Here is a 27,359-nt window from a genome sequence, read left to right on the forward strand (position 1 = left end):
CCTTCATCTCAAAACAATTGGGGTCGGCGATATGAACCAAAAAAGAAAATCCACATGAATCCTTCTCCTCCCATCATTTTTATCTTAAGAAGTAAGAACTTAAAAATAAATAAATAAATATATAAATATATATAATTTAAATATTATTTTATAATATAATAAAAATATATTAATAATTTCATTAACGAGAATAAGAGATGGAGGGCAAAAGTAAGTTAATCATTGCAGGAGTTTTGATTTTCGCCTTCATCCCCCCCCCGGTTCATTCTCGGTTTTATGTCCTCCATCCTTACCCCCAAATCAAACGAATTGGGGTTTTTCCCGGTCCACTGCCATCCCTAGATAGGGAACCTGATTATCCTTATATCCGACCCGAAAAAAAAAACAAATGAAAGAGGAAAGAATATGAAAAGAGTCCCATGCGATCTGCCACTAACAGCAATCGCAGCCGTCCGATCTCCAACACCGTTCCGTACCTCAGCATGGCCGAAGATAGAGATGAAGGATTGGCTGAGTCAAATCAACTCTTTTCTAGTGCTTCATCTCTTTCACAGGCACACACACACAGAGAGAGAGAGAGAGCCCTCTCTTTTCTTCGTCTCTTCGCCCTCACTGGATGAGGTAACAAGAAATCCATTTCCGTCCTCATTTTTTTTCTGTTTCGGATGCCTTGAGTGTGAATTTTTTTGAGTCTTCTCCTCTGTTTTTTTCTGTAAACTATTGTGGGCTGTTCGGTTTGGTTTTCACCTTTTCATGGTGGTGTTGGTTTTCTGAAAAAGAATGCTGTTTTTGTCTATTTTCAAACCGATTTTGGTTAGGGTTTTCTTGTTTTGATTTTTCCTTTCTTGCCGTTCTTTTCTTGGTTTCTTTAATGGGTAATTAGGGCTCGGTTTGGAACCTGAGGTGGAACTTGACTTAATCATGGCCGAGAATGGCGGTGGCGTCGTCGATAATTGTCGTGGTCCGGAGAAGTCGGGCGTAGCTGAGGAGGAGGTGGTGGAGAGATTGGATGGCGGTATGAAGGATCTGGATGGAGACGATGCGATTGAGGAAGCCGCGGAGGGGGAAGAATGTGGACGGTGCTTGGAAGAGGAAGAAAGAATGGCGGAAAATGGTGACGGGAAGGCGGAGAAACAGCCGCAGGAGTCTCTGGTGGTCCACGAATCGGAGAAATTCGAAGAACCGTCGGAACATCCTTCGCTAGAAGGGTATGGAGATGCTGGAGCGAGCGACCATCTCGAATGGTCGATCGCGCACGAGTCATCAATTGGTGGAGGCAGGCAACATGCGTCTGAAATTGCCGAAAATGGGGAGCCTGTGGTTGAAGATAGAGAAATCGACCGAGAGTGCGATTCTGCGGAAGCAATTCATCAACAAGCAGGTGGATTATCCCTTTTCACCGTGTTTTGGCTCTCTCAATGTTTTTACTTAGTAGTTTTCTATCAAGATTTTGTTTTTACTGAATCAATTATGCTGATTCTTTAGGCAATACTGAACCTAATCAGAATGAGTTCCCCATGGCTTATTCGAATGGTGCAGAAATTGATTCTGCAGAATCTATACCGCATACTGAAAACATTGATGGAGAGGCGAACGCTGTTTCGATGGATAGTGGATTGAAGGATTCCAAGTGTCGCAAAGAGGAATCCTGTGAAGAGAATGCTGTTGTTCAAGAGAAGTTTAAAGGTGTGGATGATCAGCGTATGCAAGTTTCTACCATTGTAACTCGCAATACCGACCATGATATTGATGAAAAAGGGAATGAGGCTCCAAATGAACCTCTTGAGGATGTTTCCACCGGGACAGGCAAGAAGAATCTGTCTGGCTCGGTTGAATCAGCTGTGGAAGGTGTCGAGACTGCTCAGCGTGGACACATTAATGGAGCCTTAGAAGAAGAAGATGATGATGATGAAGAAAAAGAAGTTGGCCTTAGGTCTGCTGGAGATGAGGATAAGCAGTTTAAATCAACTGATGAAGTGCAAATAAACAGTAAAGGGGAAGAAGAAGAATGCGCATTGAATGAGACTGCAGGATTTTCAATGTATCATGATGAGGAAACTTCTGATAACTCTTCTGAAACAGAACCGACAACATCTGTACTGTTGAGATCAATTGAAGAACTGAAGCATAAGCATGTAGTTCAATCAACCATAGCTATTGAGATATCTAGTGCAATGACAGCAACACTGATTAGTTCATCAGCTGAAAGTTCCAAAGAGTTGCATCTTCCCCCAGTTCGTCCTGCTGGCCTTGGGTCGTCTTCCCCTTTATTAGAGCCCGTTTCTCGTGCTCCGCAGCAAGCACCGACTAATGGAATTGAATCCCACTATTCGTCTCAAGTCGACGTTGAAATTAGTGACAATGGTTTGGAAGAAAAAGATAAGGTGCAAGAATCCATCTTGAATGGAAATGATCAGTCTGCAAGTAATGGTAATTCAACTGCTAGTAGACACGATGAAAGAAAAGCATCGCCATCCATGCAGTTGGATGCCTCAAGTCAAGTTGAAGTGCATGCAAAGCCAAGTGTGGCTACCCATAAATCTGGTATGAAATCCATGGGAGGTTCCTCGGTTGGAACTTCCAGTGATAGCCCTACTCCTCCACCTCGGCCTGCTGGGCTCGGATCATGTGCGTCCCCGTTAGAGCCAGTACCTCGTAACCAGCAGCAAGCACGGGCTAATGGAACTGTGCCTCCTGCTCGATCTCATGTCACTGACGAAACTTCCAATGGCGAAACAGATGAGGACAGTGAGACTCGTGAAAAGCTTCAGATGATTCGAGTGAAATTTTTGCGCCTGGCTCATAGGCTTGGGCAGACTCCGCATAATCCTGTGGTGGCTCAAGTTCTTTACAGGCTTGGTCTAGCAGAACAGCTTCGGGGGAGTAGAGCTGGGGCATTTAGCTTTGACAGAGCAAGTGCCCTAGCAGAGCAATTGGAAGCGGCAGGGCAGGATGCCCTCGATTTCTCTTGCACCATCATGGTACTTGGAAAAACAGGAGTAGGTAAAAGTGCCACCATCAATTCCATTTTTGATGAGGTCAAATTTAACACAGATGCATTTCAGATGGGCACAAAGAAAGTCCAGGCTGTTGTGGGGACAGTTCAGGGAATCAAGGTAAGGGTGATTGACACTCCAGGGCTGCTATCTTCCTTTCTTGATCAGCGACGCAATGAGAAGATCCTCCATTCTGTCAAAAGCATTATGAAAAAGACTCCTCCAGACATTGTTTTGTACCTTGATCGTCTAGATATGCAGACTAGGGATAACGGAGATTTGCCATTGCTACGTACAATAACTGATATTTTTGGACCTGCAGTGTGGTTTAATGCCATCGTGGTGTTGACTCATGCTGCATCTGCTCCACCTGAAGGGCCAAATGGTACACTGAGTTATGAAATGTTTGTTGCACAGCGCTCTCATGTTGTTCAACAAGCCATCCGCCAAGCAGCGGGAGATATGAGGCTGATGAACCCTGTTTCGTTGGTGGAGAACCATTCTGCTTGCAGGACAAACAGGGCTGGGCAAAGAGTCTTGCCAAATGGGCAGGTTTGGAAGCCACATTTGCTGCTGCTCTCTTTTGCATCAAAGATTCTTTCAGAAGCTAATGCACTTCTCAAGTTGCAAACCAGCCCTCTTGGAAAGCCTTTTGGAATGCGTTCAAGAGTTCCTCCTTTGCCATTCCTTCTGTCTTCCCTTCTCCAGCAAAGACCTCAACTAAGACTTCCTGAGGAACAGTTTGGTGATGAGGATGCTATGGATGAGGATTTGGATGAGTCGTCTGATTCCGATGACGAGAGGGAATATGATGAGCTGCCCCCGTTTAAGCGCCTAACCAAGCAACAAATATCTAAGTTGAACAAAGAACAACGAAAGGCTTATTTCGATGAGCTGGACTACCGAGAAAAGCTTTTCATGAAAAAACAGTTGAAGGAGGAGAAACAGCGTCGCAAGCTGCTGAAAAAAATGGCAGCATCAGGTAAACAGCCGACTAATGAATATAATGAAAATATGGAAGAGGAAAGTGGTGGTGCAGCGTCAGTGCCTGTTCCTATGCCGGACATGACATTACCTGCTTCCTTTGATTCTGACAATCCCACACACAGGTATCGTTACCTTGATACATCAAGCCAGTGGCTTGTTAGGCCAGTTTTAGAAACTCATGGCTGGGATCATGATGTTGGTTATGAAGGACTTAATGTGGAAAGGTTGTTTGTGATAAAAGATAAAATCCCTATATCCATCTCTGGTCAAGTTTCTAAGGACAAGAGGGAGTCCAATCTTCAGCTAGAATGTGCAAGTTCAATAAAACATGGAGAAGGAAAAGCAACCAATTTGGGTTTTGACATGCAGACGGTCGGAAAGGACATTGCATATACATTGCGTAGTGAAACAAGGTTCAGTAACTACAGGTGTAACAAGGCTGCAGCTGGTCTTTCGGTTACACTTTTGGGTGATGCTCTTACAGCTGGCCTTAAGCTTGAGGACAAGCTGATGACTAACAAGAGGTTCAAGGTGGTCATGTCCGGTGGTGCTATGGCTGGCAGAGGAGATGTAGCTTATGGTGGTAGCCTGGAAGCTACTCTCAGAGACAAGGACTATCCAATAGGTCAGGCACTATCTATTATTGGTCTCTCTGTCATGGACTGGCATGGAGATCTTGCTATTGGATGTAATCTACAGTCTCAGTTCCCTGTGGGAAGAGGTACAAACATGATCGCTCGTGCAAATTTGAACAACAGAGGTGCTGGCCAAGTTAGTATTCGATTGAGTAGCTCAGAACATATTCAGATAGCTCTTATTGGTTTGCTCCCAGTGTTGAGAAATATTATCAAGAACAGGTTATTCAATTCCGAGTTCACACAGTAGGATGTAGAAAGAATACATCTATGCAGCAGCCAATCAATAATTGGAACTAAATATATCAAAAGCCTGTTCATTTTGATCGGCTTCAAATGTGAGTGAAATAAGCTGCTGACTTGTTCCTTTAGTTTAAAAGTTAAAACATGTGCTTTATTCATTATATACTTTCTCTACTGGCTTTCTGGAACTTTCTAGGAGTTTCATCCGTTGGAGATTGGTTAGGTTAGGTTATTTTATATTTTCTGTTTGTAGTGCTTGACGGGAAAATATCATTCTAGTAGTTAATATGGAGTCGGTTTAGAAATCATTGGAATGAAGCAGCAGTTCTTTTTCTAAAGCTTCTTGAGAATTTTATCACACGTTTATCTATGTCTTGGGAGCATAATCATCTTAATTTTATATGAATTCAAGAATTTTGTTTTCTTCTTGTTGTAGATGAAAGCCCTGATGAACTAGGTTCAGACTCTTTTATGAACTATAAAAGCACTTATCTTTTTCTGATGCAATCTTGAGATCATTCATCTGAGCCTAAACATTCCAGATTTTTTTTGTTGCAAGGTCCTGTAGAAATAATCTGTGGGGTTGTCAGTTCAGAAAACTTTTCCTGATGGGGCAATTAATACTCTGGAAAGTGGAAACCATTTGGACAAATTACTTGTGCTTTGTTACTTTACCCTGTAGTTTATACACATTATTGTTTGTTTTCTCGAGTTCCCAGATAAATTAATAGATTGAAAAACAAAAGGAAAAGAGGTGTAGCATGCTGTTCTCGTGTTTTGATTGTTGAATAGCTGTTGTGGTACTTTTTCTTCCTTTAACACATGTCATGGTGATCTTAGCTAGCTATTGCGAATCTGCTATGGATAGAGGTGACAATTTACTTAATTGTTGTAGAGGGGACAGTTGCTGCAAGCAGTATATGCAACAGGGGATGACCACCACATTTATGCAAGGTCAAAATGTTTCTATTCTTCTCCCTTTTTGTCTCTATTTTCACCTTCTGTTTTGACTCATGGAAGCTTTTACTAGTCCGTAAACTAAGCGAGGCATATGTAAAAGTTATTCCGACATATATGTGCACATGTACACAGGCATGCCTATGTTTCGAGTATATGTACATGAACTACATCTTTTTTATAAAAATATCTATTCACATCCCTCCTATTTTTCCATGTAAGATAATCACATATGCATGTTTGTACATAAGTAGCTCATGGAACTGCCTGAGATATTATGAAATTTCAGTTGAATAATTTTAGGAATTTGTTATTGTACATTTGGCTTGTCACCTCAGAGCAGCTGCCAAACTAAATAATCTGGTTTGCATCTTCCATGAGAACCTTGGGGGCATTCAGGACATCTTTCGTCTTGTCATCAGCATGTTCCCTGTGTGGCTGTATCCACTATTACGCTGCATGGGCTTTCATTCTTTGCACTTTTTTCGCCCTTGATATCTGTAGGAAAAAATGTATGTGAGAAATTGACTTGTTGATGATACATTTGGAATGTGGTTTTGTGGCTAGGCATGGAAAAGAGAATCTGACCCCTTTTCGATTACATGTGAAAGCCTCGTTCTTGTTCATTTTCTTTTTTATCGTGTGGTATCACAATATGAATGTTGAATCCTGATCCTATACCAGCATATTAGTTTAGATCTGATTTTGATGTAGATTTGAATCAATCACTCGAGGGCTCGGTGCTGGGCTCATATCAACCATGACCTAACCTGAATTAAACCCTTTTTTACCCTTACCGAGAAGGACAATAAGTAACAAAAGCTGGTTTCTTATTAAGGCAACTTAATTGAAAAAGCTAAAGGGAAAGAAAGACTTGAATATACTTCTCATTGATTTAGAAAGACTTACAATGTAGCTTCAAAGGAATTTTGCTTGGTTAACATTAAAGAGAAGACATCTCAAATGTTTTTTTTGCAAGAATTAAGAGATGTATGATGGGACAAAAACTACATAAAAGCTGAGTGCAAATCGTTCCACTCATCTCTCTGTCATCCCTATCTTCATGCCCCTCATTGGGATTTCATTGATACAAGTTGTTTTGATCAAATAGGACCCCATAGATGTTATCTACGATTCTACACCATTCATTTAGTGAAGATCAACATTTAAATTGCTGAAATCTGACTTGTGTTCAGGAATTTTTTGGCGATTAAAAAATCAAGGGTTGACAACACAAAAAAATTGTGATTTAAAAAATCATTTTTTTGACAAAAAAGTATGATTCTTATTAAATCGACCATGCTGAATCCATCTATAAGAACATATTTGATCAAAACAACTTGCATAATGGGATTTAAGAGGGGTGTATATATATATATATATATATATATATATATATATATATATATATATATATATATATATATATAATTATGAATGTGTGTGTCAAGTGCCACGAATCGGTGAAGGCTGGGTAGTACGGTTTAGAAGAGATCTCAAAGAAAATGAGCTGAGGGCTGGTTACATCTCCTGAAAACTCCTAAAGGTCACATATCCGGAGGAAGGCAAGTGAAATGAAATACTCCGCTGATGTTATGAAGATCACAAGTTCTTAGTGAAGGGCCTGTTACTGATCAATGCAGGATTCAGGTATATGTTTATTCCCGAAACATCGCATTTGGGGACCTGGATCGATAACCTTCTTTGTAGCTTGCTTCGTTGGAGGAGGCCCTTAAACTAAACTTGAAGAGGAGGGGTTTCAGTGCCAGTCTGATGTATCTTACGTTGTAAGGTGGAGGGATCCGTGGCTGACTTGTTTTGACATTTGTGATTTCTTTGGGCTGCTCTTTAGTTTGATGAGGGATAACTTGTTTTTTTTCTTGGAAAAATGACCATACTGTCTTTGCAAAAAATGACATTTTTTTAAAATGCTCAACAATTTGCATTACTCATCCTATGTCCACAATATCGGATGCCCCACTTTTTTAGAACATTTTTATCCTTAATATATCATCAATTATATATATATATATATATATATATATATATATTACAACATTCTTGAGTTGTCATACAAATCTTCTTTAAGTATCGTTAGGGAGGTTTGCAAATGTGTGATGACATTACTATATATAGTACATCATTCGAATCTCTTTTAAGTAATTCATTGTCAAAATATAGTGACATTTGTGAGTTATCATGCAAATCTTCTTTAAGCAACTGATTGTCAATGAGTTCACAGTGATATATATAGTATGACATTTGTGAGCTATCCTGAGAATCTCATTTAAGTAGCTCTATAAAAATATTTCGTGTTATTATTTAGATCTTTGATGTTCGGATCTTTCTACTAATACTTTTAAGTTGTTAACTTGACGATTAGTTGTTTAAAAGAGATTCACACGGTAGCTCATGAATGTCGTTCTATATATGCGATTGTCACCGAGCATTTGCCGATTTCCTTAACGATTAGATACTTAAAAGAGATTCGCATGGTAACTCACGAATGTCATACTATATATATCCTTACATATTTGCAGACCTCCTTGACGATCAATTACTTAAAAAAGATTCGCATGATAGCTCACGAGTGTCGTTTTATATATATGCAAATGTCACCCCACATTTTTTAACCTCCTTGACGATATGTTACTTAAAGGAGATTAGCATGGTAGGGTGCGAACCTTTAAGGTTCGCTAGTGTAAAGGGTAAAAATATTTTTAAAAAATAGGGCATTCACTATTGTGGATATGAGGTGGATAATGTAAATTGTAGGGTATTTCGAAAAACATATCATTTTCCCAGGATAATATGATCATTTTCTATTTCAACTTTCATTAGTTCTTGAAGCTCAATCTCTCCCCAAGATGAACCAAATAGATTGTAAAATGTCTCACTTTTTAATGCACATGCTTTTCTTGTAAAAGGGTGGTAAGATCAGTAGTGATCACATTGCACACATTTAGTGTGCCGCCGCACCAGATGGAGGGTAGTCAGGTGCAGCGGCACATTAAAAGTGCGAAATGTGATTGCATCTAATCCCCCCTATGTGAAAGTTCTGTCAAAGTCAAAATTGACTGTTTCCAGAGTTCATATATGGTGGCTTATTTGAGTTACATGATTATGGGGCTTAACACGGCCGGGGCCGTGCGCATGATCAGCAGGGGTGGTTGTGAAGGCGTTGAGTTGAAGATGCCATATCAAACCCAGCTGGCGCATATGTGTTTTCAAAGGTGGACCGAGTAAGGCAGGGTGGTCATGGGGCCTCATTCTAGGTTTTCCCGGAGCTTATGTAGTCATGACTTAGAAGTTTGTTACACCATATCTAGGGCACGCTTCATGCGTTGGACTCATGCGACCCAAGACACGCACACAGCCACCATCAAACAGCAAGCTGCACTTGCTTCCCAATTTGGAAGGACATACTTGTTGGAACCTGAGTAGGGATGGCAGTGGACTGGGCGGGGGACAAGGTCTCCACCCCCGCCCCGTTTCAAAATCCAAACCTCCATCCCCGCCGGGGATGGATTTTAACCTCCACCCCCTCCTCCGTCCACATTTCATGTCCTCCATCCCCGGTCCAAACGGGGGTGAGGCGGAACCCGTTTCCCCTTGGTCTATAGTCATCCCTTAAAGGATTGGAGACAGGATGGGGCGGGGCAAGGCAGGGATTGAGACGGGGATGAGGGAAAGCATAAGTCCATCCCCGCCTCCATCCCTGCACGGGGATAGATTTTAACCTTCATCCCCGCCTCCATCCCCGTTTCATGCCCTTCATCCCCGGTCCAAATGGGGCGAGGCGGGGGCCTGTTGTCCCCCGGTCCACTGCCATCCCTAAACCTGAGACCGAAACATTGTCGTAGACACGCTCATTTATGACGAGTTGTCCTAGATGTGTGAGTCCATTGCCTCAAACGCCCTTTAAGGGCATGTTTGACATGCCAGACAAATCCCGCTGCTGGTACAATGGGGCCCCAGCATCCGGCATCCCGTGTTTGATATACAAAAGACAACCTGGAAGAATGGAATAAATAGCGTGCCGTGCACCACATTATAACTCTTCACCATGGGATGCGCCAGTCGGGCACTGATGGGTTCTGGACAAATGCCACCCATTCTGTCTGGGCAGCGTTGTCCAGCAAATCAAATACAACCTAAAGCAGTCGAAGATCACTGGTTTATTTAGTTTTTTTTTTATAGGCAAGCTGGGGTTAGGTAGACCCCCAAGATCAGCGGTTTGTTGGTAGTAGTAGCCTTAGCAAGTTGTGTTGGGGAACACATGCTGGTGATTTGCAGGGTCTGACCCATTTGAACCTTGGTTCAAATCTGGATCTTAGAACCATCCAAGGAAGTTGGAACACCATATACAAAAATAAAGCAAGTGGGAGTAGCCTCATGTTAGAATGTCATGTGCGCAGGAGTGTTAAAAAGTTTAGTCCCATATCGATGAGGTGGAGAAAATGGGGACGCTGACAGAGGCTATAAAAAAGGGTCGAGGGTAAGGGTATTAGCTATGATCCTTCAGGCAGCAAAGAGAAGGTGATGAGTGGATCAATCCTGCTGATAACATGCGGGAAGGGTGCTTGCCCCAACCAGCCTGGTTACGACATTTGGGCACTCCCATCTTCACCATTCTGATTCCCACCCACCCCAAAACCAAACATACCTAAAATAAATATATTATCAACCAACTTCTCTTAAAGTAAAATCATAAAAAATGTTAATAAGCATTTTATTGATCTTATTTTTGGAGTTTATTTTTCTCACAATATTCTTGGAAAAATTCTCGCTAAGAACTAAACAAACCAATGCCGGTGGCAATAGCAGCTCAACGGGGATTCCCATATAATGCAGTTTAGGTAGATTCGGATTTGGATAATACATGTTTCTAGTCCAATCGATCAGGGCACATTTAAGATTAGGGATGACAGTGGACCGGGGCCGGGGTGAAATCCTGCCCTCCATCCCGGCATGGGTATTGATTTTAACCTCCATACCCCACACCATCCTCAGTCCAAATGGGGAGAGGTGGGGCAGGACCCTGTTTTCCCTCAGTCCACTGCCATCTCTAAAGAATAATAGGGGACGGGGTGGGGTGAGGCAAGGTGGGGATTGAAGACAGGATGGGGGCAGGGTGGGGAAAAACCTAAGTCCATCCCCTTTCATGTCCTCCATCCCCGATCCAAACGGGGCAAGGGGGGGCGAGGCCCCACCCCCCCCCCCGTCCACTACCATCCCTATTTAAGATCTGAATGCTCTCTCTCTCTCTCTCTCTCTCTCTCTCTCTCTCTCTCTCTCTCTCTCTCTCACACACACACACACACACACTAATGAACCCATGTCAAACCATCACTGTCTACATCACCGTTGGACCCATTTGAAAACATGGTTAAAAGGATTTATACACACCCAGCTCCAAATCTGAGCACACGGGTAGGCCGAGTATGGACATCGGATGGATATGGATATGAATCTCTTTTTTTCTAAAAAGCGACCCCAACAAAGAGAAAGAGAGAGAGAGAGCCGAAAAGCGATCAACATTACTTAAAAGTGAAACTCTCCCACAAGCACAAACACAACAACAAAACATGAAAACACCATTTACATAAAAAACAGAAAAAACCTGAACACAAAACAAAAAACTCATCAAGGACCACAAACATCTAGATGGGGATTGGTTGGTGGCAGAGGCAGGTCTTTGAGATATATGCAGAAGATAGCATACACATCAGCCGAGACCCTATGAGTCAAACAGTTAAGGTTGAACAGGACATTCCGAAAAATAGCATCATTTTTGGCCATCCATATGAACAACCACAGTGTAAATAACCAAACTCTCCAAATAGTCCTCCACTTTTGTTCGCGTCTAATTATAGCAGGGCCGAAGATAAGATCTAACGCAAAGCAGCCCTCCCGCACAACAACTAATGGAGCCCTCCAAGTTTTAGAAAACAATTTTTGAAACACTTCACACGACCAAAAAAGATGTGTAGTTTCTTCAGCTTGTCGACAAAGCACACACCAACTGAAAAATTGAAACCTCATCCTCTTGATATTGTTATGGGTTTGTATCCGGTCATGAAGAATCAACCAAGCCAATACCTTGGTCCTCGGAGATGGTCCCTTCACCCATAAAGCATTTTTCGGGATCCAACCCGGACCTGGAGGTAAAAAAGAACGGTAGACCTTGTGGACTTGGAAAACTCCTGTATTCGAGACTGCCCATTGAAGCTAAGATCTGTCTACCCCACGTCCAAATCCCTGTCAAGAAACAAACGCAATGTCCTAAACCACATTTTTCTCAAATGCGATGTGTATGGTCCATGAGCCCCTCGACGAACAGCAAGCAAATCGATTAGACCATATTTCAGCCAAAGAAAGTTTGCACATGCATCTTGTGAAGTATGAGCCAACCAACACTGCTTCACAACCAATGCCATACTCCTTTTACGCAAAGCTAAAATTCCTAAGTCAGCCATAATCCTTGGCATAACGATGAAGTCCCATCCCACCAAGTGCCTCTTATAAGGTCCATTTACACCACACCACAAAAACCTTGACAGGATGCGCTTAAGTTGTTGCTCAACGTTGACAGGCATGACACAAACTGACATAAAAAATTTTGGAATCGCTGACAAAACATGTCTGATCAAAGTAATTATGCATACAAGAGACAAATATCTGGCACGCCAAGACTGGAGCTTAAGACACACCTTGTCAACAAACGGTGCCCATGATGTTTTAGAGGTTGGTTTGACTTGTAGGGGAAGCCCCAAGTACTTGATCGACAATGGCCCTAAAGCGCAGTTGAAAACTTTTTCCACCGCATTTTGACTGGTCGGATCGCCATTCAGAAGCGTGATCGAACACTTATTTTCATTGAGCCTCAACCCGGACAAAGCTGCAAAAAACATGAGAATAAGCCTTATGCGAAACATCTGCTATAGTGAAGCCCTTCCAAAGACTAGCATATTGTCTGCATATTGTATAATATGCCCAGAAAAACCTTGGATATCCAACGACTGTATAAAGCCCCTTGTTTGCGCGCATCTAAGAACCACCACAAGTCCTTCTACTACTGTATTAAACAAAAGTGGAGATAACGGACATCCCTGTCGTAGGCCGCATCGCAATGAAAACTGCTCACCCTTTACCCTGTTAATGGACACCATAATTTGTGCATTGGTAAGGAGTTGTGGCACCCATCTGGAAAAACGGCTACTGAATCTCATATGATTCACCACTTGCAAAAGAAAAGGCCAGCACACAGAATCATATGCTTTATTAAAATCAAGCTTCAACACGAAGTAAGGAGTACGACTCGCGTGCATGGAATGAATGACCTCTAAAGTCGAGATATATGCTTGTTGAACTCTCCTATTAGGGATAAAAGCAAATTGAAAATCAGAAAATAGATTAGATACAACTAATTTAAGTCTTGATGCTAAGACCTTTGTGACTATATGATACAAGACTCCCATTATGGAAATTGGACGAAAGCACATAATATCTGTGGCGACGCTTTCTTTTGCAATAAGAAAGATTAATCTGACATGACACTGCCTAGGCAGTCTAGAGTTATAATGAAACTCATCAACACTATACACAAATCACTTTTCACTACTCTCCAAAAAACTTTGAAAAAATCTACAGGGAAACCATCTACTCCCGGTGCCTTTCAACCTAACAAATCTTTAATTGCGTTCATGATTTCTGCTTCCGAAAACCTATGTTGCAAGCTTAAGACCTGATCTAGTTGAAAAGAAAGAAATAACTCATGCCCAATATTACCCCATGTATTTGGCGAAATAGAATAAAGCTTCTCGAAATAGTTGGAGACCGCCGGCACAAGATTCTGCCCTTCCCACAACACCCTGTCAATTGTGATCAATTGAAGGATACTTCGTCTAAACCGATCGGAAGCAAATGAATAGAAAAAATGAGTATTTTCATCCTTTGTCGCCAACCATTTCACCTGAGCACACTGCTTCCACTTCAACTCCTCTTTTATCCTCCAACGTTTCAATAACGTCGCCCGATCAACAAGTATGCTTTGCAACCCCTACAACTGCGCATCCGACAACCCTTCGGTGGAAGATAATAGGGTGAACAGTGATGGGATTTTTGCCTCCCATTCAACCATCTCATAAAACTTACTCACAGACCGCCTTTGCAACCAAATTTTAATATCCTTAGCTAGGCGCAAAAGTTTCTTTTGATATCGGATAGCAGCTCTGTCTTCATAAACCATCGAACTCCATGACCCCTCAACCACTAAATGAAACTCTAGTTCAGTTAACCACCACTGCTCGAAAGAAAATCGACGAACTGATCTAAAGCTTCCTCCCCGTTGCACGATCACCTGACCATGGTCGGACACAGTTGGGGAAAGAATCCACCCCTTTATATCTGGGATGATTTCGAGGAATCCAGTTGAATTTAAGACTCTATCTAGCACCCTACAACATGATCGTGCACGTCGATTAGACCAAGTAAACCTTTTTTCAGACAATGGCATGGGGTATAATTGATTAGTGGCAACGAATTCTTGGAATCCTCTGATCGATGGATTGGGCATCACTAAATTGTTCGAATCTTGAATGATCAATAAACAATTAAAATCTCCCAATAGAATATGGCAATCACCAGCCAGAGTGAGCACTCGATTTAGATTCTCCCATAACAATAATCTCCTAGAAGCGCAATTTGGGCCATACACCGCAGTAAGCACGACCATACGGTTCAGAGGTTATACAGGGAAAGCGATGAAAATAAAAAACTGACCCAGGTCCACCTGAGTTGCCCCCAATGAAGACTTTCACAAAATTAAAATGCCCCTAGCATGATTAATAGTTGCTTTAAAACAGAAACTCGCACCCCTCCACAACTCTGAAACCAAAGCAATAGAAACCTCTTGCATCTTTGTTTCACAAATATTAATCACGTCCAAATTTTCCCGTCTAATCCAATTAGACAAGAATAAGCGTTTTGTCGGGCAGTTTAGGCCCCGAATATTCCAGCAAACCATCTTCATTAAACACAACATGGAACAATCTGAGGTCCGCGTGTCCGGAGTGAACGACACGGCGAGACAACATCTCTCCTTTGCATGCGATATATAGTCATGCTGACCTCCATTCCATTTCGTGTAGACCCCAAACGAGATTACGTTGAAGACACATCATCTGGAGAAGGCTGATTAACTGATGAAACCACAACTATAGCACAAACTGGAGAGAGAGAGAGAGAGAGAGAGAGAGAGAGAGAGAGAGAGAGAGAGAGAGAGATTTAGTTGGACCTAATACATAGGTCCAAAATTGTCCCTTTTCCATATAACCGAAGAAAACCACTTCAATCGTGAGCTTATCGGTGTAGAAACCAATCTTGTTAACATTGGGTTCTAAATTGGATTGATATTAAAAAAGTTTAGGGAATCGGCTGGTTTAGGCTTGAATCTAATCAGGCTGAATCAATCGCTTTAATGTTTTCAAAATTCAAAAAATAATTATAAAATTTGAAAATAAATAAAATAAAAAAAGACTTAAAAAAGGAGGCCTATTCAATCCGGATTAAGGGTTGAATTGAGTATAAGGGTAGGTTAAAGTAAGTCATTCTTTGACTAATGTCAGAAAAACTTAGGACTAGAATTTCAGAAAAACTTTCTAATTAATTCCATCAAATCTTTAATTAAAATAATTTATTAGCTAATATAATATATTACATAAGTGGTTATGTCAGTTGTCACAAGCAACCAACTATGAAAAAGGACTTCTCTCTCAAAATCATGTAAAGGGGAAGAGAGTACAATTCAACTTCCTTAACAACCCATTTAATTAGGGATTATGTTACTTTTTTTAAGTATGTTAAATTTAGAAAACTTCTTATAAAAATCATGCCACCTAATATATCTCTACACCTAAGATGTGTCCCACTCCAAAATAGGGAGGGGATATAGTCCAAAAAACTATTTTTATCTTACCTAATTAGCTTGATAAATTGTTATTTTTAAATGTTAATTACCTTAGGTTGGTTCCTCCCAAATACGGTTTTACCTAAGACCTATATGAACTTAATTCACACCTATGTCACATAGGTGCATGATTTTAAGTGGAGCCCACATAAAGGGTATCCCACCCAATGGATCCAGATCTCAATTGAATCCATTCAGTGTTCAATTTAGATTCAAATCCAACTAAATTGAGTACTAATTAAATTCTAACTAAACTCAAGTTAAATTTACTTTCAAATTCAAATTATAATTGGATTACACCCTTAAAATCAAATCAAATTTTGCTTTCACTTTAATTTCGACTTAAGTATAAAGTCAACCTCAATTTGAACATTAAATTAATCAAAATTATTGAATTAAATTTTGCATTAAATCAAAATTAATCAAAAACTAATTTCAAGCCATAAATGCACATAAAATTCATATTTATTTCATTTATAATTATAAAAAAATCATGAGTATTACACCAGTTCCTCTAACCAAGTCTTATTCACATGAAAGGTGGTGGCCTGGTGGGCCTACTATAGGAAATGCCCCCAACTTTAGGAAATTTCTTCTCTCCGGGGGAGGGAGTGGGCTTGGTTTAATGCTATTTTCAGAAAAGTGGTGGGTCTGCAGCCATCTCTTAAGGGTGTTTGTTTCAACCACTATGGGAAATGGCTCCATTTTGTATTAAAAGGGCTAAAACAAACGACCTTGCATTTGTGCAGTATGGAAAGTAAGAGAGAGTGGATCAAGTTTAAAGACCTTGCATGGAAAAGCATCCAAAGTTCCTTGGATGTTGTTCATCTTCAAGATGAATGATGCTCAAGAGCCCAACAAGCCTTTACCCTTTAAACAAACCACATCCATCCATTTATGAATGCCATTGATCTAAAAAGTATTTGGCATAAGAAATGGTTGTAAACCAATCCAGCTTGAGACTGTACATTTTAAGGGCTTCCGGGTTCCTTCTATTCATAGTGACAAAGATCGCGAGATCTATGAAATTCCTGCAAAAAATTATTTGAAAGTTAAAAATGGCAATTTCTCATGATTTTTTTTGTCTGAAACATTAATATCACGTTTTAAACCCTATATTTATGTTTTTGTCGTCTATTTTATATAAAAACCGTGTGTTTTTATTTTAATTTTATTTTTTTATAAAAATTATTTTTATTGCATAGATTTTAACAAAAGATGCAAAACTTGGAAAAAAAAAATCATGACTTTTTGGCTGTGGAGATTTTGTCATTTTGTCACTGAGCTCCCATCATATATATATATATATATATATATATATATATATGATGAACGAATCTCAATGAGCCTTGAATGCTTTTTTATCAAAGATCCCTTGAACTTGATCCGCTTGCACACAAGTGACCTTTTTATGGGCTCCACCATGTCACATTGGCACAAAAGCGTGCTTTCACTTTCATGGGATACAATAAAATTCAAGACAATAAGATCAAACCCCAAGATATGTTGAATCATAATGACAAATATCACGAGATTTATGGAAAAAAATCTTGCAAAAATATCTCAAGAAATTATGTAAAAGTTAAAAACAACAATTTCTCACGATATTTTCAATTTGTCATGATTTTTTCATCAAAAACATAAATATCACATTTTAAATGTGATATTTATCATAAAAAAACCTTGAATTTTTATTTCAAAATATTTTTATTTCTTAATAAAAATTTATTTTATATTTTAATTTATTTTTTATTGCTGAAATTTTGCTAAAAACACAAAATTTACAAAAACAATTAATTTTCTGCGAGTTTTTGGCTGCTGGGATTTTGTGGTTTATCACTATGCATTGAATCCCGTAATTGTGTTTTTTTATTTAATGAATAATGTTTCAAATTTTAAATGTTTTTTCTCAAAAGTTACCTGCCAATATTTTGAGAAAAATGAGTTTTATTTGTCATTTAACTTTCAAAGTTTAATTGAAAAATTGGTTTCAAAACAAGTTTTTGTTAATCGTCCATCCATCGCCCCCGCAAACAGAAAATGACAAACTAAAAACAATTAAAAAGAAATTTACCTTATCAAAAAGTTTCATGTGATAAATTGACTATCAAAGTGTATGTAACACCCAACTTACTATGAAAAATGTGATTTCTCTGCTTAGGAAGAAGTATTCATTGATTGACCATAACAAAAGGCTTATAAATTCACTTTTTTCTCTTAAATTTTTCATATTATATGAATGAAAATTCTCGTGATCAACATCATCCTCATTAATGGCATGATGAAGGGTTTTTCTCTTGGATTATCAAATAAAAAAAAATTATTCTCAACTAATTTTTATTTATGCTCAAATGATGAGGGAAACTTATTTATTATTATTATTATTATTTTTCGACGAAGAAAGCTGGGGTTAGGCGGACCCCTACCAGTTTGTTAGCATTAAATCAAGTGAAAATGTTCCACAAAGGAGGAGTCCAATCCTGACTCATGCCCATCCACTGATGATCAGATTCAGTTTATTAGGAATAAATCAAGAGGAAATGTTTAGAAAGTAGAGAAATTGATTTATTGCTTTTGTTGGTTTGTACTTTGAAGTTCTTATCAACTCTCTCTCTGCATGAAAGATAAGGATCAAGGTGATTCTAGTACTATCATTGCTCCACCAAATGGACCCCACAGCATTATCGGCCTTTTTAATCATTGGTCATCCTCGTTATCTCCATTTCATAAAAGGAGCACTCCGTAAACTTCTCATCTTCACGGCTAAGGGTTTAGCTACCTGTTTAAGGCCAAGAACCAAAGTGGTTGTCCCTTTCTAAAAAAAAAAAATAGGGTTTTCCGTTCTCCCTTTTTTAGGGTTTTGGCATTGAGAGAGGGATAAGATTTGGGGTTTAAGAGATGGCGTTTTGCTATCCATTTGATGAGTTGGCTATTTGTCTTGGCCCTCGTCTAGAAGTGAGCAATGGGTCGGGCAGCCTGCGGCCCGGCCTAGCCCAGCCCATTACAGATTGGGCTTGGGCCTATACAATAGGCTGAAGCTTGGCCCGAACTGGACCTTTGGACCAGCCCGGCCCAAACCGGGCCGATACAGGCTGAGCTGCATACCGATACATAAATAATATATATGTATATTATGTGTATATACATATATATTTTATGTATATATAACATAAAATAATATATTTTATATATAACCTAATATATATATATAATATAATATGTATATCACATATAATATAATAATCCCGACCCAATTAGGCCCACGGGCCTAACAGGTGGGCCACGAGCTGGGGTTTTCTCAAGGGGCTGGCACGAACTGTGCCGTTGGCTTGGCCTGTCAAATGATGGGTTGGGCTTTGACCAGGCCGGCTCGGTTAATGTCCCGGTTGGCCTGGTCCATTAGCAGGTTGGGCCGGCCTGTTGCCCACCCCTACCCTCACTGTAATTTGATTTTCTTAGGGCATGTTTGAAAGTGACATACATATAAGAAAAGTGAATGTTGATAAAAATGTATGGTCTTTCCAACCTTTCCAAATGAGAAAATGTTTATTTGTGAGACATTTTTAAAAAGTAGCATTTTTATAGCAAAGATTCCTTCATCTCCCATAAAAAAAACTTTCTGAGCTAGGCAAAACTCCTCTCTCCCATGGAACAAATTTGATAATATTTTTGGATGGAGATATTGAGATGAAGTAAACAGTGAATGTATGAATGTTATTTAATTTCTTGATGATGTTTTAAATTTAAATTTGACAGTTTTTATGATATTTTTTAAATTCTCGTGAAATTTCTTTTAAACTGGAACCTTGCAAATACTTGAGTTACTTTGCATAAAAATGTAATAACTTTTTATAAACAAATTATGAAATATATTTTAAACTCAAACTGATAAACTGCGCAAATACCTGAGTTACTTCGCATAAAAAATGTAAAATCTTCGCATAATAAATCTGCGAAAAAAATTTCAAACTTGAACCAACAAACTACGCAAATATCTGAGTTACTTAGCATAAAACATGCAATAACTTTGCATAAAACATATAATAACTTCGCAAAAAACTCTATAATTTTTTTTTAAACTCGAACATCAAAACCTCGCAAATACTTGAGTTACTTCACATAAAAAATGTAACAACTTCTCATAAATAAACTGATTTTTTTTGTAAACTCGAACCTCAAAACCTCACAAATACTTGAGTTACTTCGCATAAAAAATGTAATAACTTCATTAAACAAACTGCAAAATTTCTTTTAAACTCGAACATCAAAATCTCGTAACTACTTAAGTTACTTTGCGTAAAAAATATAATAACTTCGCATAATAAATTTGTGAACTTTCTTTTAAACTCGAATCGACAAACTACACAAATACCTGAGTTATTTCGCAAAAAAAATATAATAACTTCACATGAAAATTCTACGATTTTTTTTAAACTCGAACCTCAAAATGTTGCAAATACTTGAGTTATTTCACATAAAAAATATAAGAACTTCATATAAACAAACTGCACATTTTTTTTAACTCGAACCTTAAAACCTCATAAATACTTGAGTTATTTCGCATAAAAAATATGATAACTTCACATAATAAATCTGTAAACTTTCTTTTAAACTCGAGCTGACAAATTATTCAAATACCTGAGTTACTTCACAAAAAAATATAATAATTTTGCACAAAAAATCTATGATTTTTCTTTTAAACTCGAACCACAAAAGCTCGTAAATACTTGAATTACTTCTCATAAAAAATATAATAACTTTGCATAAACAAACTGTATTTTTTTTTAAACTTGAACCTCAAAACAATAGGTGTGAAGCCTAACAACTTGGTATACACACTAGTTAAACTGTTAAACATAGAATCAATTACAACTTCATTTCAATAATTTACAAAACAATCAAAAACATAAATCATTACCCTAGATCCCTCAACTATGCATGTAGTTGCTCGTTCACCTTAGCGCCACTTTTTTATGATTGTAGCTTGATGTTGTATAATGGTCAGAGACATTGCTCTAAGTGTTTTCTTCAGCACACTGATTTCAGTTTCCTTTGCAACAAGCGTATCCTTCAATTGCATGATCTCTGTCAGTGCAAAAGCCAACTGAGTATCTGCTCCACTTGCATTTTTTCTGTACTTTTGGTCATGCTCCTCCTTCTCTTCTTTCTCCTCCTTATTGACTCTCCTTTCAGAGTGACTACCTGCATCATGATGAGAAATTACAGAATTGAAGTCAGGTATTTGCGATGTTTGGAGGTTCAAGTTTAAAAGAAAGTTCATAAAACAGTTCTGGATTCAATGTCATTTTTTTATTTGCATAAACTATTAAAAAGTAAAAATTGCAAACCTATGAAGTTCACATAAACTGCAATGCCCCAAAAATACAAACTTGAAATCCTTTGGATTTTAGAGATTTTTTTTGGAGGGTTGCGAAAACTAGTTAGAAATGTTTGAGCGGGTTACAGGCTAAGGAGTTTAGCAATGCAAAATTACAAAATAAACTTCATAGTTACAAAATGAGACAAAAGATACACAATTCATTTCTTTACAAAATGTCTCTCAAAAAAATGAGACATTCCCCCAAAATGACAGCCAGAATCGCATGAAGTTTAAAAGTATGGGATCTAATCCTCGCAACACATCGAGCCTTATCGCACCACCTCTCAATCACTTACATCTCCATAAAACGAGGTTTGTACTTTTGCGAACTGGTGAGATAAAATTCATAACTACCCATCTTATGAAAAACATAAGCAAAACTAGCTTGATTTTGTAATTATGAACATGAATCATTTGCAATAATACTAGCACGAAACATTTATACATTCCAGTAACTTACATATGAGCAAATATAATTGTAAGCAGGAAAGTACGACTTAAGTAGCATGATCAAAGATAAGCAATAAGAAACATTATTAAGTGAATACCATGCTTATGTAATTAAAATTAACATTTAGTTGCATCAACGAACATTTCATCAATTATATCTATGAGCAGATAAATACAACTTTAATTACAAAGTTAACACAAGGCAGTGAGTGACATCATCATGTAACAAGTATGTATCTAGATTCATAATCCAGTATAAATAAGCAATTAAGCAATTGAGAAAGTAAGCAATTAACTATAGCAGAAATCATCAAGCTCATGAGTCAGCAGTTAACAAGTTAGTTTAATTGTTCTATCTTGATTACTTCTTCGGGTATGCGAAAGAACCTAGCATTCTGTGAGAAATATCGCCGGCGTCTGTTATTTTATTTTATGGGATGACCAAGGTTCCTATAGACCGAGGCAACCTCTTGTGGCAGCCCATGGCTGAGAGAACATCACATAGGTAACAAATTTTAATCTACACTCTCCAAGGTGAACCATTTTTGTGAATGGGCAACCAGGCAGTTTATCTTACTTAGGCTTATTATCAACATTCTCTCCTTCTGAAGTACTTAGACCCATCTGGCCTTGTGTTTTCCGCAGGGCAACATGAACAATATGACGAGGTCATGCCCATCCATTCACGTGCTCTAGCACAACAAAGCCAAGATGAGCACTTCACTAGTGAAGGCGACATCATCATTCATTTTAGGGGTGTATGACATTCTTAAACAAGTGAGCTCAACTCACGAAATGGGTTCATCGCTCAAACATAACTCGCCATAGAGTTTCAACATGCAACCAGTCTCAAAACAACAATTCATCCTTGCAGTAGTGCCTGAAGTGCATGTGGATTTTTCAAAACTTAAGAAGCATGCTGCAACAATTCTCAAAAATTCCAGATTTCAAACTATACTATTCTGACAAGATGTATGCTATTTCACACATGCTCCTTATAGAAAATCTGCATAAGTGTCAATACAATTACCATACATCACAAGTCATGGAATATAAATCCTCAGGTTCATAATTCGTTTCAAACATTAAATTGCATGTTATGAGATATTAGACATTTATATTTGACATTTGATAAAGCATGTCTCATTCATATAATTCATTCTAGCGACAAGTTGTGCTATAACATACTTCATTCCAGTGACATGTTCGTGCAAGCAATGTAGGTATATATTGTAGGACTTGTCAAGTGTGCATTATCTCTAGACATGTTTTTTTGTATTTCAAACTATGTCATTTTGGCAAGACATATATATATATACATATATGTGTATCATGTTACACAAGCTGTCATAAGTATTGAACATGTAAGAAATAAAACATCACAACGAGCAAAAAAAATATGGCATGCGAAACACTGCAACCAAGTGCATGCCATGCAGAAAATTGCCGCGGCCAAGGGGTGGCGAGACAAGTGCATATGCTGCAACTAACTGCCGCAACCGATGTGCTGCTCAGGAGCACACTCGCCAAAGTAACATGCATCAAAGACAATGCCACCCAGAGTGCTCATTCTACAGAAACAAAAAGCGAACAGAGCACTGCCAAAAACCCTTATTTCTACATGAGAACACAACAAAGAATATGCTACTGGAAACACATTTAGTGCAACAAGTTGGTGCGAGCCAAAGTGCTACCAGCAAACGCAATTTCTACAGAAGATTGGCAGCAGACTTGATGTTGCCAAGAATGCCAGGTATGCAGGAAGATGCAGCAAGACAAATGCTGCCAAGCCTGCTTAGGTATGCTGTCAAGTGTGTTGTGATTCACTGCCAACTAAGTGTGGTCATATGCTTATAACTACGTCAACAATCAGGGCCTTCTAAAATGTTGTGGTAGGATTCAAAATTGCAGAGAAATCTATAGCAAGAAGGGCACTGCCACATAGCGTCACCATTGCGAGAGGTTGCAGTCAGCAATATGTTGCCATACGTGTTGAGTGTGCTAGAAAAATGCAGCAATCATTGCGTTGTCAACAATATTACATGTGCACAACATTGTGACAACGGGGTGCTGCAATGTGTGTCCAAAGAAGCAGAGAATTGCAACCAACGAGGTGCTGCCAAGGGGTGCCAAGAATGTAAGTAAGTGCAGCAGTTAGATGTTGCCCAAAGAGGCATCGTTTCTGTTGCAAATCGAGGGCAGACCCCACACCTCGTTCTCTAGAAGGATGCAACCCGTGGAATTGCTGCCAACAAGCCAACTTTTGCAAAAAGGTGACAACAACTAGGTGTTGTCACGAAACACCCCAATTTGTAGAAGTATGCAACAAGGGTGTGTTGCCGCGAAGTGGTTGGTCTGACGCAAATGAACTGGGACATGGGCGTGCTGCCAAAAGTAGCAGTAATCTGGGGTAGGTGGGATGCTCCTAGCAAGGCAAAGCTCGGCCCAGCCGAGTAGGTGCACCCACCATGCGGCGTCCTCCCAGCCACCTATACTTGTCTGGGTCCAGTCTTACAGGCACAACAGGTCTGGGGTTGGTTCATGTTGTTGCACACTACTGCAATTTTGACTGAATGAGTGCTGGGATGAAGGCATGAGCTGGCCCAGTCTGTAGGGCACCAAAGAGGGAAGGAAACAACAAAAGGGCTAACACAGGACCATATAAGCAAGGACTGGTCTGGACTGAGCTTGGCTCCAGACCTGTCATAACCATGGCATGCCATACGAAAATCGAGGTTCAACTCGGTCTGGACTGGGACACGGCTGTAGCCACTCGGCTAATGCCGACGCCCAAAAGGGTTGGGCGACTGGGCTGCAGCTCGTAACCAGTTTGAGGATGTCATAGCTGCTCTCGAATATCAGTTGGACAACCCCAGATTTGCTACCATAACAAGGCATAACCCAAACTGTCAGGAAACCAGACTGACAACGCTAAAGGCGAGGCTCGGTCGAGCCTGGGTCTTGTTGCAGATGACTGCAACTTCGACTAGAAGGGCGTCGTCAGTAGCTAGATAGGCATTGGCTGTAATGTCTGACGGTTGTGACTCATAACCCAGCTTGACCTGGGGCTAACCCGGTTACAGTTGGGCAAAGGAGACCGAACAAGGGGAAACAGGTTGCATGGTCCAAGGCCGTGACTGATCTTGACCGAACCAGTGGTCCGACCGATCATGCCTTGGGATCCAAGGAGAAATTCATCGAGTGGGGTAGTAAAACAGTTGACCGAAAGGCTTAGGAAAGTGCTGGAAAGAGGTGTTCGCTACTCTCAACACAGCAGGGACTTATCCAGCCTCTTCCACGCTGCTCATCCAGGTGCAAGGACCACACAACTAAGGACTATCTGTGGGTACCCAGAAGGGTTTGGGCAGAAATATAAGAACCGGGTGATGCTGGAACCAGCATCCCTTGCGCCTAGACGCAGCAAGGGAGGGGCCGAACATAACTTTCTGCCCACCCCACATGGGTGGACCTTAATGTGCAAGGTATACTAACACGCTATATGAAAACAACAAGCAAAAAAGAAAAGAGAGCATGGTGCGTGTGTGAACAACGTGAACAAAGTAAACAAAAGCACAAACCCATTGGGGTTTCTAAATCCGCGTAGCTCCCATATGTGCACAAATGCATTCAGGAAGCTTGCTTCTTGCTAGAGACTCATATTTCACTAAAATGGCAGCCATGGAATGACAAAAAATCTCACCTTGCGGTTGCTTCCAGAACGGTGGAGAAGAGAGGATGTCGTCTTGCTTGGGCGTGTAGAGATGAGTCCCACATGGTACCCAACCCTACACACTAGCAAGAAAGAGGGTAGAAGGAGGATGGTACGGTCGGCTAGGGTGAGAGAGCCCCACGGTTTGGGGAGTTAGAGAGACAAAAAAAATGCCCCCTTGCCTTCTCTCTCTTCCTTTCTCAAAACGATATATAGCCTAGGGTTTTACAATGGATGGCTAGGATTGAGGGTCCAAGATGGATGGTTAGGGTGTGTTTCCATCCTTCTAGGCAAATGACAAACTTGAAATATCTCTTTCAAGCCTCCCACGCCCCCTATGGGGTTTTTTCTTTTGAATTTCTTTAAACATTCTTTCAAAAATACCCTTTACACAACCCCACACGCCCCTCTAGGGTTGAAAATCTTTTAAAAATGCCACTAAGGCACTGCCCCTTGGCCCAAATGCACCATTGGGCATCGCATCAACGTGGGTTGCACTCCAGTGTGCGCACATACTCCCTCTTGAGTGAAAATATTTTATTTATTTCATTTTATTTGAAATTACACTTAGGTTTTCGAAATGATCTTTCTAAATTCCGGTAAAAACCTAAAAATTTTCTTAAACCTCGATTCTTGTCAAAAATTCTTAAAATACATTGAACTTAGGCATTTAAATTTTTTGGTGGTTCAATCCGAATGATTTTAAATAAAAACTTAGGGACTCGATATGATATCGTTATGATATATATATATATATATATATATATATATATATATATATATATATATATATATATATATATATATATATATATATATATATATGCACCTACATCAACATTTTTCTCTAAAAATTTCATCCTGTATTAAATTTTCTCAGAAAATTTGTGGGTCTTACATAAACTGCAAAAATATGTTATTTACTTTGCAAATAAAATTTACAAAATTTGCAAAAAAAATATGCAGACTTTCTATTAAACTCGAACCTTCACATAAAAAATGTAAGCACTTGCATAAAAAATAGTAAACATTCTTTTAAACTCGAACCACGAAACTTCACAAATATTTGAGTTACTTCGCATAAAAAATTTACTAAATTTGCATAAAAAATCTACGAACATTTTTTTAAACTCGAACCTCGAAACAACGCAAATACCTGAGTTACTTTGGATAAAATTTTTACTAAATTTGCATAATAATTATACAAATTTTTTTTAAACTCAAACCAATAAACTGCATAAATACCTGAGTTATTTCACATAAAAAAATTAAAAATATACATAAATTCTTTTGAAAATACTTAATCCTGATATGTTTGATGAACTTTCATTTAAACTCGACCCTCCAAACATCGCAAATACCTGAGTTACTTCGTATAAAAAATTCTTAACTTCACATAAAAAATTTGTGAAATTTCTTTTAAACTCTAACAACCAAACTACACAAATACCTGAGTTATTTTGTATAAAAAATATAATAACTTTGTATAAAAAAATTGCATTTTTTTTAAATTGAAACCTCAAAACCTCGTAAATACTTGAGTTACTTTACATAATTTTTTTTTAAAAATAAGCATAAAAAGCATGTAAAATTTCTTTCAAACTCGACCTGACAAACTACACAAATACCTAAGTTACTTTATAAAAAATATAATAACTTCGTATAAAAAGCTGTATTTTTTTTAAACTTGAATCTCAAAACATCGCATATAAAAGAAATTCACACAAAAAATGATAGGTGTGAGGGCTAAAAAAGTCATAAAAATAATAATTTTTGCAATATTGAACAACAGACAGATTTGACAATTTTAAAAGCATTTCAAAAAATGTGTCATTTTTCCCGTACACTACGATCATCTTTAGAATTTCTTACCTTAAAAAGTAATAGCAAATTATAAAATATGTCACAACTTTTAAGCATGCTTTACCATGCCAACAATAGTATAAAAGGTTTGACGTTATGTTAACCTACACATTCGCTCATCTTTAGTGCCTAGGGTATGGTACTCAAAGTCATTGTCCTAATTTAGGAG

General features: G+C 38.9%; 1 protein-coding gene and 1 non-coding gene across 5 annotated transcripts; both read left to right on the forward strand.

The window, feature by feature from the left end:
* The first annotated feature begins 522 nt into the window (after nt 1-522).
* LOC149817859 (translocase of chloroplast 120, chloroplastic-like) lies at nt 523-6,019 on the forward strand. 4 transcript variants are annotated; one of them, XR_016426955.1, is made up of 4 exons: nt 523-621; nt 884-1,381; nt 1,486-4,956; nt 5,757-6,019. XR_016426955.1 is itself a non-coding variant. In XM_089983968.1 (3 exons), the coding sequence occupies exons 2-3, from the start codon at nt 922-924 to the stop codon at nt 4,866-4,868; spliced, it is 3,843 nt and encodes a 1,280-aa protein (XP_089840094.1). In that variant the 5' UTR covers nt 523-621; nt 884-921; the 3' UTR covers nt 4,869-5,296. The 4 variants fall into 4 exon arrangements, 1 of the variants encoding a protein (XP_089840094.1); XR_016426957.1 differs by having other exon boundaries at nt 534-621; nt 1,540-4,956; XM_089983968.1 differs by lacking the exon at nt 5,757-6,019 and having other exon boundaries at nt 1,486-5,296.
* A 4,333-nt stretch (nt 6,020-10,352) lies between these two features.
* Nucleotides 10,353-10,460, forward strand: LOC149817860 (small nucleolar RNA Z279/snoR105/snoR108). The gene has a single exon (XR_016427498.1). It is a non-coding gene; the product is annotated as a small nucleolar RNA Z279/snoR105/snoR108 (small nucleolar RNA).
* Nucleotides 10,461-27,359: the final 16,899 nt, after the last annotated feature.

This window comes from Nuphar pumila, chromosome 13, assembly GCF_984573655.1.
Source record: "Nuphar pumila chromosome 13, dmNupPumi1.hap1.1, whole genome shotgun sequence".
NCBI lineage: Eukaryota > Viridiplantae > Streptophyta > Magnoliopsida > Nymphaeales > Nymphaeaceae > Nuphar > Nuphar pumila.

Excerpts from the sequence above, each read along its gene's own strand:
- LOC149817859 (XM_089983968.1), top strand. The coding sequence starts at position 922 with ATGGCCGAGAATGGCGGTGGCGTCGTCGATAATTGTCGTGGTCCGGAG. Across the intron at positions 1,382-1,485 it reads AGCAATTCATCAACAAGCAG|GCAATACTGAACCTAATCAG; the intron begins GTGGATTATCCC and ends CTGATTCTTTAG.